At 38.7% G+C, this 13,663-nt stretch overlaps 1 protein-coding gene across 1 annotated transcript in view; it reads right to left on the bottom strand.

Moving 5' to 3' along the window:
• Window positions 1-6,039: 6,039 nt before the first annotated feature.
• Window positions 6,040-13,663, bottom strand: part of MCU (mitochondrial calcium uniporter) — a 167,840-nt gene continuing 160,216 nt past the window's right edge. The window contains exons 7-8 of the mRNA XM_081157992.1: window positions 9,980-10,096; window positions 6,040-7,969 (exon numbers count right to left, since the gene is read on the bottom strand). Coding sequence (XP_081014118.1) covers window positions 7,892-7,969; window positions 9,980-10,096 — 195 coding nt within the window. The 3' untranslated portion in view covers window positions 6,040-7,891. The remainder of the gene's footprint in view (window positions 7,970-9,979; window positions 10,097-13,663) is intronic.

The raw sequence follows: 13,663 nt of genomic DNA on the forward strand, positions 1-13,663 counted from the left end.
TATGGCCTTTGGTCTCAAAACTTCCTACAGAGCCCTGGCTGGTGTGGCTCAGTTGGTTGGGTGTTGTCCCAAGCACCGAAAGGCTGCCGGTTCAACCCCCAGGCAGGGCACATGCCCGGGTTGCAGGCCGGATCCCCAGCAGGGGGCGTGCAGGGGGCAGCTGATCAATGTTTCTCTCTCACTTTGATGTTTCTCTCTCTCTCTTCTCCTCTAAATATCAATAAAAATATATTTTAAAACTTAAAAAAACAACAAATGGTTTAATTAGTGTTTTTATCAATTCAAGCAACAATAAATACCTTATGTATTCAAAGTACCTTTCTTCCCCCAATTTAAAATAGTTTAGTATTGCCCGGCCAGGCTTGGCTCAGTGGTTGAGCATTGACCTAGGATCCAGGCGATCAGAGTTCGATTCCAGGTCAGGGCACATGCCCGGGTTGCAGGCTAGCCGATCAGTGACTCTCATCATTGATGTCTCTATCTCTGTCTCTGCCTCTCCTCTCCTCTCAAATCAATAAAGATATATTTAAATAAATAAATAAAATAAAATAGTATTATTTACTTTAGTAATTTCATGCTAAGATAGGGGTAGCAGCTGCAAATTAGGAATTACTCATTATTAACAACACTGGAAAGAAAGTGTTTACTAGAGTTTCATTTTTAGACAAAAGAGGGAAAACATAGGGATCTGTATATTAACGTGCCCTGAACACGACCTTGGTAATTATCGATTTGAAGCTCACCAGTTCCCTGACATTCTACAGGGTGGATACCTGAGAATCGGCACACACTATTACTGAAGGTAATTTTAAGGGGAAATGATACAAAGAAGGGTAGGGGAAAGGTTTTTGTTTGGTTTTAAATACTGTATTTAAACAAGGATCTGAGTGAAGCCAGAATTTTTCTCTCTTTTACCTTGACCAGATGCTTTGGGCTTCTATTATTTGTATACTTTCTCTCATCTATGTTTCTTTTCCTAATAACCAAGTTTCTAGTGACTGGGAAAGGAATATTATTGTCTTTAGGAAGTAGTCCTTAAACTTGTCTTTATCATATCTTCGCACAATGTTTTACTATGCTTAATGGCATTCAAATTACTGTGGCCCCTTTCTTCTAAGGGTTTCAGTTCAATTAAATATTAGTGCTTATTAGGGGTCAGATGCCACACTGGTCACTGGTTTTAAAAAGTGGTCCCCACAAGCACAGAGTTTGTGATCTAGCAAGGGATTTCCATTGCTTGTAGTTAGGTACTTTTATCACTAACGCTAACAGAACACGGGCAACTTGGCCATTAGCTTAAATTGCAATTTGATGTCAGCAATGGATGACTCTGGGGCTGAGAACTGTCTCATTGCAGGGTAGTGCTGCTAAGTGTCAGTGCTCTTGACAGAAAAACAACCCCTTGCAATTTCCTGTCCCTGAGAAGCCATCTGAGCGCTTCACATGTGTCACAGAGAAACAGAGGACGTGTACATGAGATAAACCTAGATTTGCTGCCAGGATGGATTGCTTGAGTCAAGGACTTTTACCAGATAGCCCGTTGGTTCTGTAAACAAGCATTCCCAGGGTGGTAGGACTTTTTCTCTTATTCCTATTTTTTCCTTTTTAGCTGATCTGGCCTTTCGTTTTGACTTTTTATGATGAAAAATTTCAAATATACACAAAAGTAAACAATAATGAACACCCAGCTGCAATTACTAACATTTTGTCATTCTTATTTCATTTACACACCAGTACGCATTTCTAACATCTGCATTTTACATAATTGTAACGACATTAGTACAACCTCAAAAACTAGTATCTAATACCCATTCCATATTTAAATTCCCCCAATTGTTTCAAAAATTTCTTCCATTTGCTGGTTTGAGTCAGTCAGGATTCAAACAAGAACCACACTAGTGTCTCTTAAGTTTTTTTAATCTATAACTGTTTCCCCACCCCCCTCCATTTGTTGAAGAAACCCAGTCATTTGTCCTATAGAATGTCTCACAGTCTAGGTTTGGCTACTCCTTGTGGTCCCTTTTAGCCTGCCTTCTCCTGTATTTGATGTTAACTCTTTTTCATATTTTTCTTATTTTTCTAAAGAATGTGCTATAAGAAATTAAAAACAAAAATACGCTGGCGATACTGAAAGAATTTAAGGCACAGGGGGAGAGCTAGAAATAGATCAGTTAAGAGGTGGGCAAAGCAATATGCTGTTCAGAATAGAGCCGAGCTGGAATAACGACTTGAGAGCCACCGGCATATAAAAGTAACTGAAACTGGGGAGGGGAGTGGGCGAGATTATCCACGGAAAATGGGGTCCAAGCTGGAAACTTGGACAAGCCCCGCATCAAAGATGTGAGCAGAGAGAAAGGACACTGCGAGAGACTGAGAAGTAGTCAGAGGTTTCAAGAAGGAAAATCCAAGAGCAGAGTCACAGGAGCTGAGGGCGCTTTCAGGGAGGAAGGATTGCCCAGTGGATGATTCATTTATAAAACATATGTAAATGAAAATGTATAGAGTGAGTCATTTTGTATTCAGTAGGATATGTTAAGATTAACCTATACATTCATCCTAAGGAAATAATCAATAGTGCATTTAGGAGATAAGGAGTTTGGACATACGGGAGAGCAACAAACGAAAAAGGTTGTTGGTTGTGATAAAAAAAAAGAATTACAACCCTTAACAGTTTTGGTGAAACAGTTCCAAAACCCAGGAAGTTCCACTTTTCTGTGAAATCTTTCCAGATACATTAAAAAATTAGGCCTATTTGTCCTTGTAATCATCTACTCTGTGCTTACCACTACACCCTGACAAGGAACACACACAGTACCGATGACACGGCCTCTATGTTTTCCATCACCCATATTCACCATACTTAAAAGTCCTTCAGTCACTCCGCTGGGTTCAATAGGATTTAATGACGAGTTGTGCATAGCTGCTCTCTCTGTGTCTCAGTTTCCGTGTCTTTAAAGCAATGGCTTGACCGAATCAATGGTTTGCATCAGAATCACCAGGAGGGCTTGTTATTGCTCCCCGCTTTGTAATTCTGTAGGGACGAGAGAACTTGCATTTCTAACAAGGAGATGCGGAGCTGCTGCTACAGGGATCATGCTGAGAACCCTTTTACTTTTGCGGCTCTAAAAGTCTATGATCTCTTAGCAAAACTGCATTACCTACACTCACTAATGGGTTTAGCATTCTCCATGATCTCCACTGAAAATTCACAAAAGCCTAACAGAGTGTCGTGAAATATGTAGACATTATTTGCTGAAGGCAAACAAGAGCTTAGCATTTTCAGTCTTATATCTCCTTACACTTTACATACGTCTTGGGGGATATCTGTGTCAGGTTGCTGTAAGCTGCCAGGAGGCAGGACTACAGATAGCTAAGGAGGTTCTCTGACATCTCATACCACACTAAGTGCAATCAGGCATTTAATACATGCCTTTTCTTTCCTTTACATTTATTGGGGGTGACACTGGTTAATAACATTACATAAATTTCAGGTGTATAGTTCTATAGCACGCCACCTGCATATTGCATCGTGTGCTTACACCCAGTCTACTCTCCTTCCGTCGCCGTATGTTTGACCCTGTTTATCATTCTCCCTCCCCCCTTTCCCTCTGGTAATGACCATACTCTTGTCTGTGTCTAGGAGCTTGCTTTGTTCATTTGCTGCTTTGTTCTACATCCCATATGAGCCAAATCATAAGGTTCTTGCCCTTTTCCATATGACTTATTTCACTTAGCATGGATACTCTGAAGATCCATCCATTGAATAGTGTTCCACGTCTTCTTTATCCAATCATCTGTCAAAGGACACTTCATTGTCTCCAAGTCTTGGCTATCGTGAATAATGCTGCAATGAACACGGGGGTACAGATATCTTTACAAGTGTTTTCAATTTTGGGGGGTAGATTCCCAGGAGAGGGATTGCTGGGTGATATGGTAGCTCCATTCTTTATTTTTTGAAGAGCCTCCATACTGTTTTCCATAGAGGCTGCACCAATTCACATTCCCACCAGCAGTGTAGGAGGGCTCCCTTTTCTCCACATCCTCTGTGACACTTGTTGACTTATGGATGGTAGCTATTCTGACAGGTGTGAGGTGGTATCTCACTGTGGTTTTAATTTGTATCTCTCTGATGATTAGTGATATTGAGCATCTTTTCATGTCTCTTGGCCATCTGTATGTCCTCTTTGAACAAGTGTCTATTCAGGTCCTTTGCCTATTTTTTAATTGGATTGTTTTTTGTTGAACTGTATGAGTTGCTTGTATATTTTGGTTATTAGCTCCTTACCAGAGGTATCATTTGCAAATATCTTCTCCCATTGGTTGGTTGTTTTGTTTTGTTGATGGTTTCTTTGCAATGGAAGAGCTTTTTAGTTTGATGTAGTCCCATTCATTTAGTTTTGCTATTTCCCTTGCATTTGGGGTCAAGTTCACAAAAACCCCTCTGAGACCAGGGCCATAAATTTAGTGTCTATGTTTTCTTCTATGTATTTTATTGTTTTAGGTCTTATATTCAAATGTTTAATCCATTTGAGTTAACTTTTGTGTATGGTGTCAGATAGCAGTCTAGTTTCATTCTTTTGTATGTGGCTTTCCAATTTTTCCACCATCATTTATTGAAAAGGCTTTCTTTTCTCCATTGTATGATTTGACTCCTTGGTCAAAAAAATAGTAGCCTATATATGTGTGGGTTTATTTCTGAGCTCTTAATTCTTTTCCATTGGTCTGTGTCTCTTTTTCTTCCAATACCATACCGTTTTGATTATTGTGGCTTTGTGGTATAATTTGAAGTCAGGGAGTGTGATATCTACAACTTTGCTCTTTTTCCTCAGGATTGCTTTGGCTACTTAGTGGTTCAACACAAACTTGATTTTTTTTCTGTTTCTTTGAAAAATGCCATTGGGATTTTGATGGGGATTGCATTAAATCTGTTTATTGCTTTTAGTAATATGGTCATTTTACCTATGTTAAGTCTTCCAATCCAAGAACATGGAATATCTTTCCATTTCTTTGTCTTCTTCAATATCTTCCAACGATGTCTTGTAGTTTTCAGTGTATAGATCCTTCACTTCAAGTTTATTCGTAGGCATTTAACCTTTTTTGTTTCAATTGAAAATGGCATTTTCTTCAAATTTTTTCTGATATTTCATTATTAATATATAGGAACATAATAGATTTTTGTGTGTTTTCATATCCTTCAACTTTGTTTCTAATAGACTTTTGGTGGAGTCTTACAAAACCATGTCATCTGCCATCAGTAAGTTTTACTTCTCCATCCCCAATTTGGATGCCTTTTATTTTTTTGTTGCCTGACTGCTCTGACTAGGACTTCCAGTACCATGTTGAAGAACAGTGGCGAGACTGGGCATCCTTGTCTTGTTTCTGATCTTAGAGGAAAAGCTTTGTTTTTCACCATTATATTAGCTGAGGGTTTGTCATATATGGCCTTTACTAACTTGAGGTACTTCCCTTCTATACCCATTTTAAGTGTTTTAATAATAAATGAATGTTGTATCTTGCCAAATGCTTTTTCTGCATCCACTGATATGATCACATGATTTATCTTTTATTTAATACGTGCTTTTTGATATGCCTTTGATGGACTAGGCAGTATATGGTATTTTCTTCTTTGGTGATCATTATAAATTTGATACAAATCTTAAAATAATATTTAATCTTGGTTCATCCTTGAACAGCTTTCTGGAGTCTAGGAGACCACATGGGCCATCTGGTGGTCAGATATAAAGGAGATTTCTCCTGTTAATCAGGAGATGATGATATTAGTCTTAGTGCGGCCATTGGCTTTATTATGAATGTACAGGTCCCTTAACCTTGGGTGGCTCTGGAAAGGTAGGAAGTTACTGACCATCTTAGCTCAGAAAAAGTTCATGAAATGCCTGTTTTTAAGATATAGGTTCTAGGAACAAATCTTGATTTCAACATGGTATTTTTATGAAAATTAATTTTAGAAGTTAAAAGCTTCACACTTAGATCACAGGAAAATAAGTTTTCTGTTTTGCTTTAAAGAATGAGATGCTATAGTTCAAAAATTGAATAAGTATTTATTGTTCCAGAAGTTACATTGCTTTTTATACATATTTCATAAATGATACAGGATTTTACACATGTTCAATATTTTGCTATTTATTTAAAGGACTTTTTTCCACGTCCATTCTCCTTCCCTTGCCTCCCACACATCCTGAAAGGATTTGCTCATTGCACTGTGCTGTTTCTTCTTAAAAACCCTGTGCACAAACAGGATAAATGGTTTAAAAATAATTCACACAACTTAACAAAAATAAATGAAGGAAGAGGTTGCTGACTGGGGGGCGGGCAGGGGAAGGAAGTGGGGGAGGGGCTGGGAAGAGGAGACATGCATCCTTTCATTCCATCATGCCAGTGGAAGGGGTGTTGGCAGGAGCAGCAGCAGCAGCAATCCTGGCTGGCCTTCAACCTCTGCAAGGCACCTGGAGTCTGGGTTTGTCATTTAAAATTTTTCTTTTCATACACAATGATCCCAAAGGAGAAAGAAAAAGAGAAAAATCCGTTGCCACAATGAAGAGGGATGAATCATGTGAAAGAAAGAAGCCAATCAGCTGTGTGGCAATCCCCATCCCTCCTGCCCCCACAGTAATTAAAAACAGAATATTGGACAGATTTCTTTGATTTTCGAGTGCACATGTCATCTGGAAATATGGTAGAAAATATTCTGATAGAGTATAAGATTAATGCTTCTTTCTCTCAATTTAAGAAAAAACTGGGTGAAGAAGGTAGGTTGAAAGAAGCCATAGAAATGTATGCCCGTATAAAGATAAATTGCACCCTTTGAGATCCACACACTTGATTTACAGCCACTGAAGTGGTGGAGTGGGAGGGCTCACAAGCAGTGTGCAAGTGTGTGTGTCCTTCGAGACTAACAGAGCCTCCAGATGAGACAGCGGCACCTGGGTGGCCTCGAATGCCGTCACACAGCAGATTAACAGCAATGGAATTATTCCGGTTCCGAAATGGCTAGAAAGCCATGATTTTTAGCCACTCTGTAAACCTTAAATCTTTCTAATTTGGTAATACAGCTGAACACTCCCCCTCCAATTTGAGTTGTGGAGGGAGAGGGGATTATCAATGGGATAGCTAAAGGAGGGAAATTCCGCCTCCTCTCAAAGATTAATTAGTAAAAAACAAAACAAAAAAACCTCATGCAGTGTTGCCAATGATTTCTACATACTGATCCAGAGCCCCGGAATATACATTTAAGAAGGTATAATCCAAAGTGTCAATCACCAGTCATAAATTGGTTCCAATGATCATATGGATAAAGTTAATATAACCAGCAGGTGTGGGTGGTTGGAACAGGGGCACAGATTCCTGGTTTACTCTGGAGAGGCTGGGTCCAGTTTAAAGTAAATGCTAATGACATGGGCTCAGACTCTGTTTGTCACCCACATATCTTGAGGATTCGCTTTTCTGGTGTATTTATTGACTCCTATTTCAAAAATAAGAAAAGTTAAATTAAAAAAACAGAACAGAGCTGAGTGGTTGCTGGTGTGTTGTTTTGCTGACCTGCAATGAAGATGCAAGAAACTAACACCCCAGCATCATTTACTCTTTATGAATCTCTCAGCTATATAATGTATCATTTCATCCAGGAACTGAGATGCTTGATTAAGACAATATTCACTAAGCCCTTTGAGCTTATATTTCACAAAGCCTGATCTTCAGATTTTAACATTCCTTTCTGCCCTAAGATCCTCATTGTTTTTGTTATTGTTTTAATTAAAGGTAAAAATCCTCCACCCCAACATGGCTCCCAGCTTCCACCTGCAATGTGTTAATTAAAAAGGCAATAGTTATAAACAAGTGTTCTTTCTGCCGGGATTCAGAGGCTCTTTGCAGATCAGTCTTTTTCACCAATTTGTCGGAGGGGCAGATGTACTTGTAATGGGTCTCTCAGTCTCTTAAGGTCCATTTCTGCCTAAAATAGAAACAAAAGGTGAGAAAAACTTGCTAGTGAAGGTTTCAATGATATTAGTGTCTCCTAAGAAAAGGAAACTGTCTTTCCTTCATCATTATGTGTCAAAGAAATCATCTCAATTACTCTCAAAATAAGAGTGCCAAAGAGGCAAAGGGCTTTAAAGGCACCAGACAACAAAGGGGGACCAAAACCAAAGTTTGGCAGTTTCAGCTGTCAACAGAGCCTCCAGAAGGACTGTGCTATCAACAGAGCAGGACTCAGGGGCTCAAGAATAAGGGGAGCATCCGATGCACCCTGGTGTTTTCCCAGAGAGAAACCCTTTCATAAACCTTTGCCTGGAGCTCAAGACTTTTGTTGATCCAATAGTTGTTCATATTTTTTCAAAAGCTACTGATTTTATTTTTTAATATCCTTATTGTTCAAAGTATTACTGATGTCCCCTTTTTTCCCTTCCCATTGATGCCTTCCACCCCGCATCCACCCCATCCCACCTGACATTCCCCACACTATTGTCTGTGTCCATGGGTTATGCATTTATGCACAGAAGTTCTTTGGTTAATCTCTCCCCACCCACTCTCCCACCCTCGCCTTCCCTCTGAGATTCCTCAGTCTGTTCCAGGCTTCTGTCTCTGGATCTATTTTGTTCATCAGTTTATTTTGTTCATTATATTCCACATATAAGTGAGATCATGTGATACTTGACTTTCTCTGCCTGGCTTATTTCACTTAGCATAATACTCTCCAGGTCCATCCATACTGTCCCAAAGGGTATGAGATCCTTCTTCTTTACAGCTGCATAGTATTCCATGGTGTAAATGTCCCAGAGCTTTTTTATCCACTCATCTACTGATGGGCACTTGGGCTGTTTCCAGATCTTAGCTATTGTAAATTGTGCTGCGATGAACATAGAGGTGCATAAGTTCTGATTGGTGTTTTGGATTTCTTAGGAAATATTCCTAGAAGTGGGATCATTGGGTCAAATGGCAGTTCCATTTTTAATTTTTTGAGGAATCTCCATACTGTTTTCCATAGTGGCTGCACCAGTCTGCATTCCCACCAGCAGTGTACTAGGGTTCCCCTTTCTGCACAGCGTTGCCAGCACTTGTTTGTTGATTTGTTGATGGCATCCTCAATAGCTACTGATTTTTAAAATGACGATGTGTAGTCAGTACAGCACTTTCAAAACTCACGCATGCTTGACCCTTGCCCCTGAGGAGCTGCATTAGTAGGCTCAGGGTGGGGCTGAAGCATCTGGGATGATTCTGTTGCATTCCCTCCAGCTGAGAACCACCACACTGAGCAACAGAAGACATGAGTCCACTTAAGACAACGCAGGAAGATGGATTAAGCTTATTCAAAGCACAGCCCCATCACCAATATGGGACAGAGAAGGCAAAGAATGTCCAGAGAAGAGGAACTAAGCATTTAAGAGGATGGAAGAGCTTCTGGAGATTTTTGAAAAATCTCTGATGTCATAAAACACTACGGAAAATAAGATGAGGATTCATTCACCAAAATCTAATATCCCAGAGTGAGGAAGGCACACTCAGAAATCTGAAAGAGGTAATGATTATAAAAAATTAAATGTATCAATCTTTTAAAAAAGCATCTGGTAGGTAGGTCAATAATCTCTCATCTGCTCCTGGCAAAGATTCCTAGTAGTCTCTCTCTCTGGGTCAATTATTGTAGAAAGATTTTTAAGAGAGAAAAGTACAAGTAGACAACTCTAAAGAAACAAAATGAAAAAATAATAGGTCTAAAAATTTCAGTATGCTAGTGTTAACAGGGTAGCTAGGACCCACCATCTTTTCACCTGCTTGTGTTATAAAACTTTCCAGAGAGGTGTCCATGCTAAAATAGTCATATCAACTGAGGAATAATTTATATAGGAAGAAGAGGGTTGGGTTATTCTAGAGTTTACCCATTGAAGTACTGTGGTTATGGATAATAGTAATAATGCCATGCCAGATGGGGCTGGGATTTATTCAATTTTATTTTCGAAAAACTTACCTGAGCAATTGCATCCTTGAGTTGATTGTATTTCTCTAGGTCAAAACGTGACTTTTTGGCTCCTTTATGGAAAAATAATAAGTATTGTCTGTCTCTGGCTTCTGGATAAACATACTCCTATGAAATAAAGGAGAAATTAAATTATTAGTCCTTAGCATAGTATCTTCACAAAATAAGCATTTGAATACTGTTGTTAGATTCAACCCACAGGCATACGTATATATAAAGATATATGCTGATATGTGTTGTGTTAAATATTTATTTCTTAAACATTTTTATTACAAAACACAGAGAAAAGCACACAAACTAAAAATGTACATTGCAGTGAATCATCACATAATGAACATGCTAATCACCACCAGCTAAGAAAAACAGAACACTGCCAACAACCCAGAAGCTCCCCTCCTGCCCCTTCCCAATTACTAACCCCTCCTTCCCCCAAAGTAATAAATATCTTCATTTTTATGGTAATTATTTTCTGGCTTTCTTTATAGCTTCCCTACTTAAGCATATATCCCCCTGAACTCTACAGTTTAGTTTTACCTGTTTTTTGAATCTTATAAAGATGGAGTCAGATAGTGTGTATATAACTTTCACTCAGTGTCATCTCTAGGGTAGAGCTGTAGTCTATTCATTTATCTTGCAATGTTACAGTCCACTGTATGATTACATCATAATTTATTTATCCACTATACTATCGAAAGTCTTCTGAGTTGTTTCTAGGTTTGGGCTATTATTATGAATAACGCTTCCAAGGACACTTCTGGACTTATCTCTTCTGTCGGGGATATACTTAGGAGTAGAAATCCTATGTCATAGGTTATGCATGTGTTCAAATTTAAGAAGTGATATCAAACAGGTTTCCAAAATCACTGTACCAATTATACTCCCATGAGCAGAGCACGAGAGTTTCCATCACTCTACATTCTTGCCAATGCTGGTATTACCAGTTTTTAAAAACAGCAATTCTGCTGTGTGTGTGCTGAAGTACTACCTCATTTTTTAAAAACAGGTTTACTAATATGTACCATATACCATACAATCCACCCATTTAAAGTATAATATTCAATGTTTTTAGTATATTCACAGAGTTACACAGCCATTGCTATAGTCAGTTCCAGAACATTTTCATCACCCCCCAAAGAAACCCCATGCTCTTTAATAGTCACTTCCTATCTCCCCCAGACTCTCAGTTCTAGGCAACTGCTAATCTACTCTCTGACTCTATAGATTTGCATACTCCAGACATTTCATAAAAATGGAATTATTCAACTTTTAGCCTTTTTTGCATCTGGCTTTTTTCAAGGTTCATCCATTTGTGGCATGTGTCAGTACTACTTCATTTCTTTTTATTGCCAAATAATATGCAATTGACTGGATATACCACATTTCATTTATCCATTCATCAACTGATAGGCATATGGGTTGTTTCTACTTTTTGACTACTATGAGTAACATTCATGTACAAGTTTTTGTGTGCACACATGTTTTCACTTCTCTTAAGAGATATATAGAATTTTCTGGATCACTCATGAGGTTGAGGCTTTTCATTATCATTATCTGCCATTTATGAATCTTCTTTTAGACATGCCTGTTCAAACCTCTTTTTTTTCTATTGGGTTGTTTTTTTCTTAATGATTTGTAGGATTCGTTTATATATTTTGGATATAAATCCTTTGTTTGATATATGTATTGAAAACATCTCCTCCCAGTCTGTTCACTCTCTTTATAGTGTTCTTTAATAAACAGAATTTTTTTTTTTTTTTTATCCTCACCTGAGGATATTTTTTCCATTGCTTTTCAGAGAGTGGAAGGGGGGGAGAGGGGGGGGGGACAGAGGGGGGGAGGGAGGGAGGGAGAGGGGGAGAGAGAGAGAGAGAGAGAGAAAGAGATTGATGTGAGAGAGGCACATTGATTGGTTGCCTTCCGCATGTGCCCCGCCGGGGATCGAGTTTGCAACTGAGGTACGTGGCCTTGGCCAGAATCGAACCCGGAACCCTTCAGTCCTCACGCTGATGCTCTAACCACTGAGCCAAACTGGCTAGGACCAGAAGTTCTTAATTTTAATGTAGTCTAATTTATCATTCTTATCTTTATGGTTAGCACTTTTCATTCTAAGCAAGAAGTCATTTCCTATTCCACAGTAATTGGGATATTCTCCTATATTACCTTCCAGGAGCTTTACTGCGCTACCTTTCATATTTAGATCTACAATCCATCTGGAATTAATGTTGTTTACAGTGTAGGATGGGGTTGGTTCATTTTTAATATGGATATTCAATTATCCTTGCCCCATTTATCAAAAGACTCTCGTTTCTTTGCAGTGGCATCTTTTTAAAATCAGCAGTTCATTTATGCTGGTTTCTACATTCTCTCTCCTATTCCTTTGTACTGTTTGTCTATCCTTGTGCCACTACCTTAATAACTGCAATGTTATAACTAAAGCTAGATCGCCTTCCATATCTGATAGAGCAAACCCACTTACTTAGTTTTTCTTCAAGAGTTTCGTGGTTTTTCTTAGTCTTTACATTTCCATATAAATTTTAGAAGCACCTTATTCACCCACCCCCCAAATTGGTTGGGATTTTGACTAGGATTACCCTGAATGAAATAGATAAGTTTGAATAGAACTCACATTTCTGCAATACTTATCTAGTCCATGAACATGGCTTTATCATTCCATTAATTAAGCCTTCTTTAATTTTATGTTATTTTTGCACAGAGGTCTTATGCATCTTTTGCACAATTTATTTCTACGTATTTTTATTTTTAAGTTATTTTAGCCCTGGGGCTGGAATGCTCACTGGTTAGAGTGTTGGCCGGCACACTGAAGAGTCATGGGTTTGATTCCTGGTCCAGGGCATGTAGCTGTGTTCCAGGTTCGATCCCTGGCCCTGGTTGGGGCGCATGTGGGAGGCAACCAATCTACATGTCTCTTTCACATTGATGCTTCACTCCCTCCCCCACCCCCCAACACTCTATCTAAAAATCAATGAAAAAAATATGCTCTGGTGAGGATTAACAACAACAACAACAACAAAGTCACTGTAGGTCGCATCTTTTATAAAGTTTCATTTTTCTAACTGTTGCTGGCATATAGATAAGCAATTGACTTATGTATATTGATCTTGTATCCAGTAACTACCTTATGAAACTCACTTAGGGATTCTAACCAATTATCTCTACATTTTTTTTATTTTTAAAATGTACAAGTCTACTAATAACATCAATTTTCTTTCTATCCAATCTTTACATCTTTTATTTTTTAATTTTTTTACTTCTCCGCTCAGGGATGATTTATGTTTGCTTTTGCCTTAAACTTCTGAGTGCTAGCACTCTGGGACTACCAGAATTCTAGGACTACCTCAATTTAATTATGGGATTGAGATGATTAAAAATGAGCTACAGTCTCTGAGAGAACCCACAACAGGTTTATCCTTGTTCTACAACAGTAGCCTTTAGAGGCTCCAAACCAAAGCAGAAGTGTTTCACCTGCTTTAGTGATCACTAGACACCAATTTCTATGGCTTTGGTCCTTCTAGATTATCAAGTATGGCTCAGATTCTTGGCCTCTCAGCTTTACCACCCTTAATTAGCATAAATCTCCAGAGGAATAAGCACACCTAATATCAAGTTTACTTTCCTGGGACTCCACTTCTTCAGGTCTTTGCCTGCTAATTTTTC

The sequence above is a fragment of the Miniopterus schreibersii genome, assembly GCF_964146895.1.
Source record: "Miniopterus schreibersii genome assembly, chromosome: 14".
NCBI classification, from domain to species: domain Eukaryota; kingdom Metazoa; phylum Chordata; class Mammalia; order Chiroptera; family Miniopteridae; genus Miniopterus; species Miniopterus schreibersii.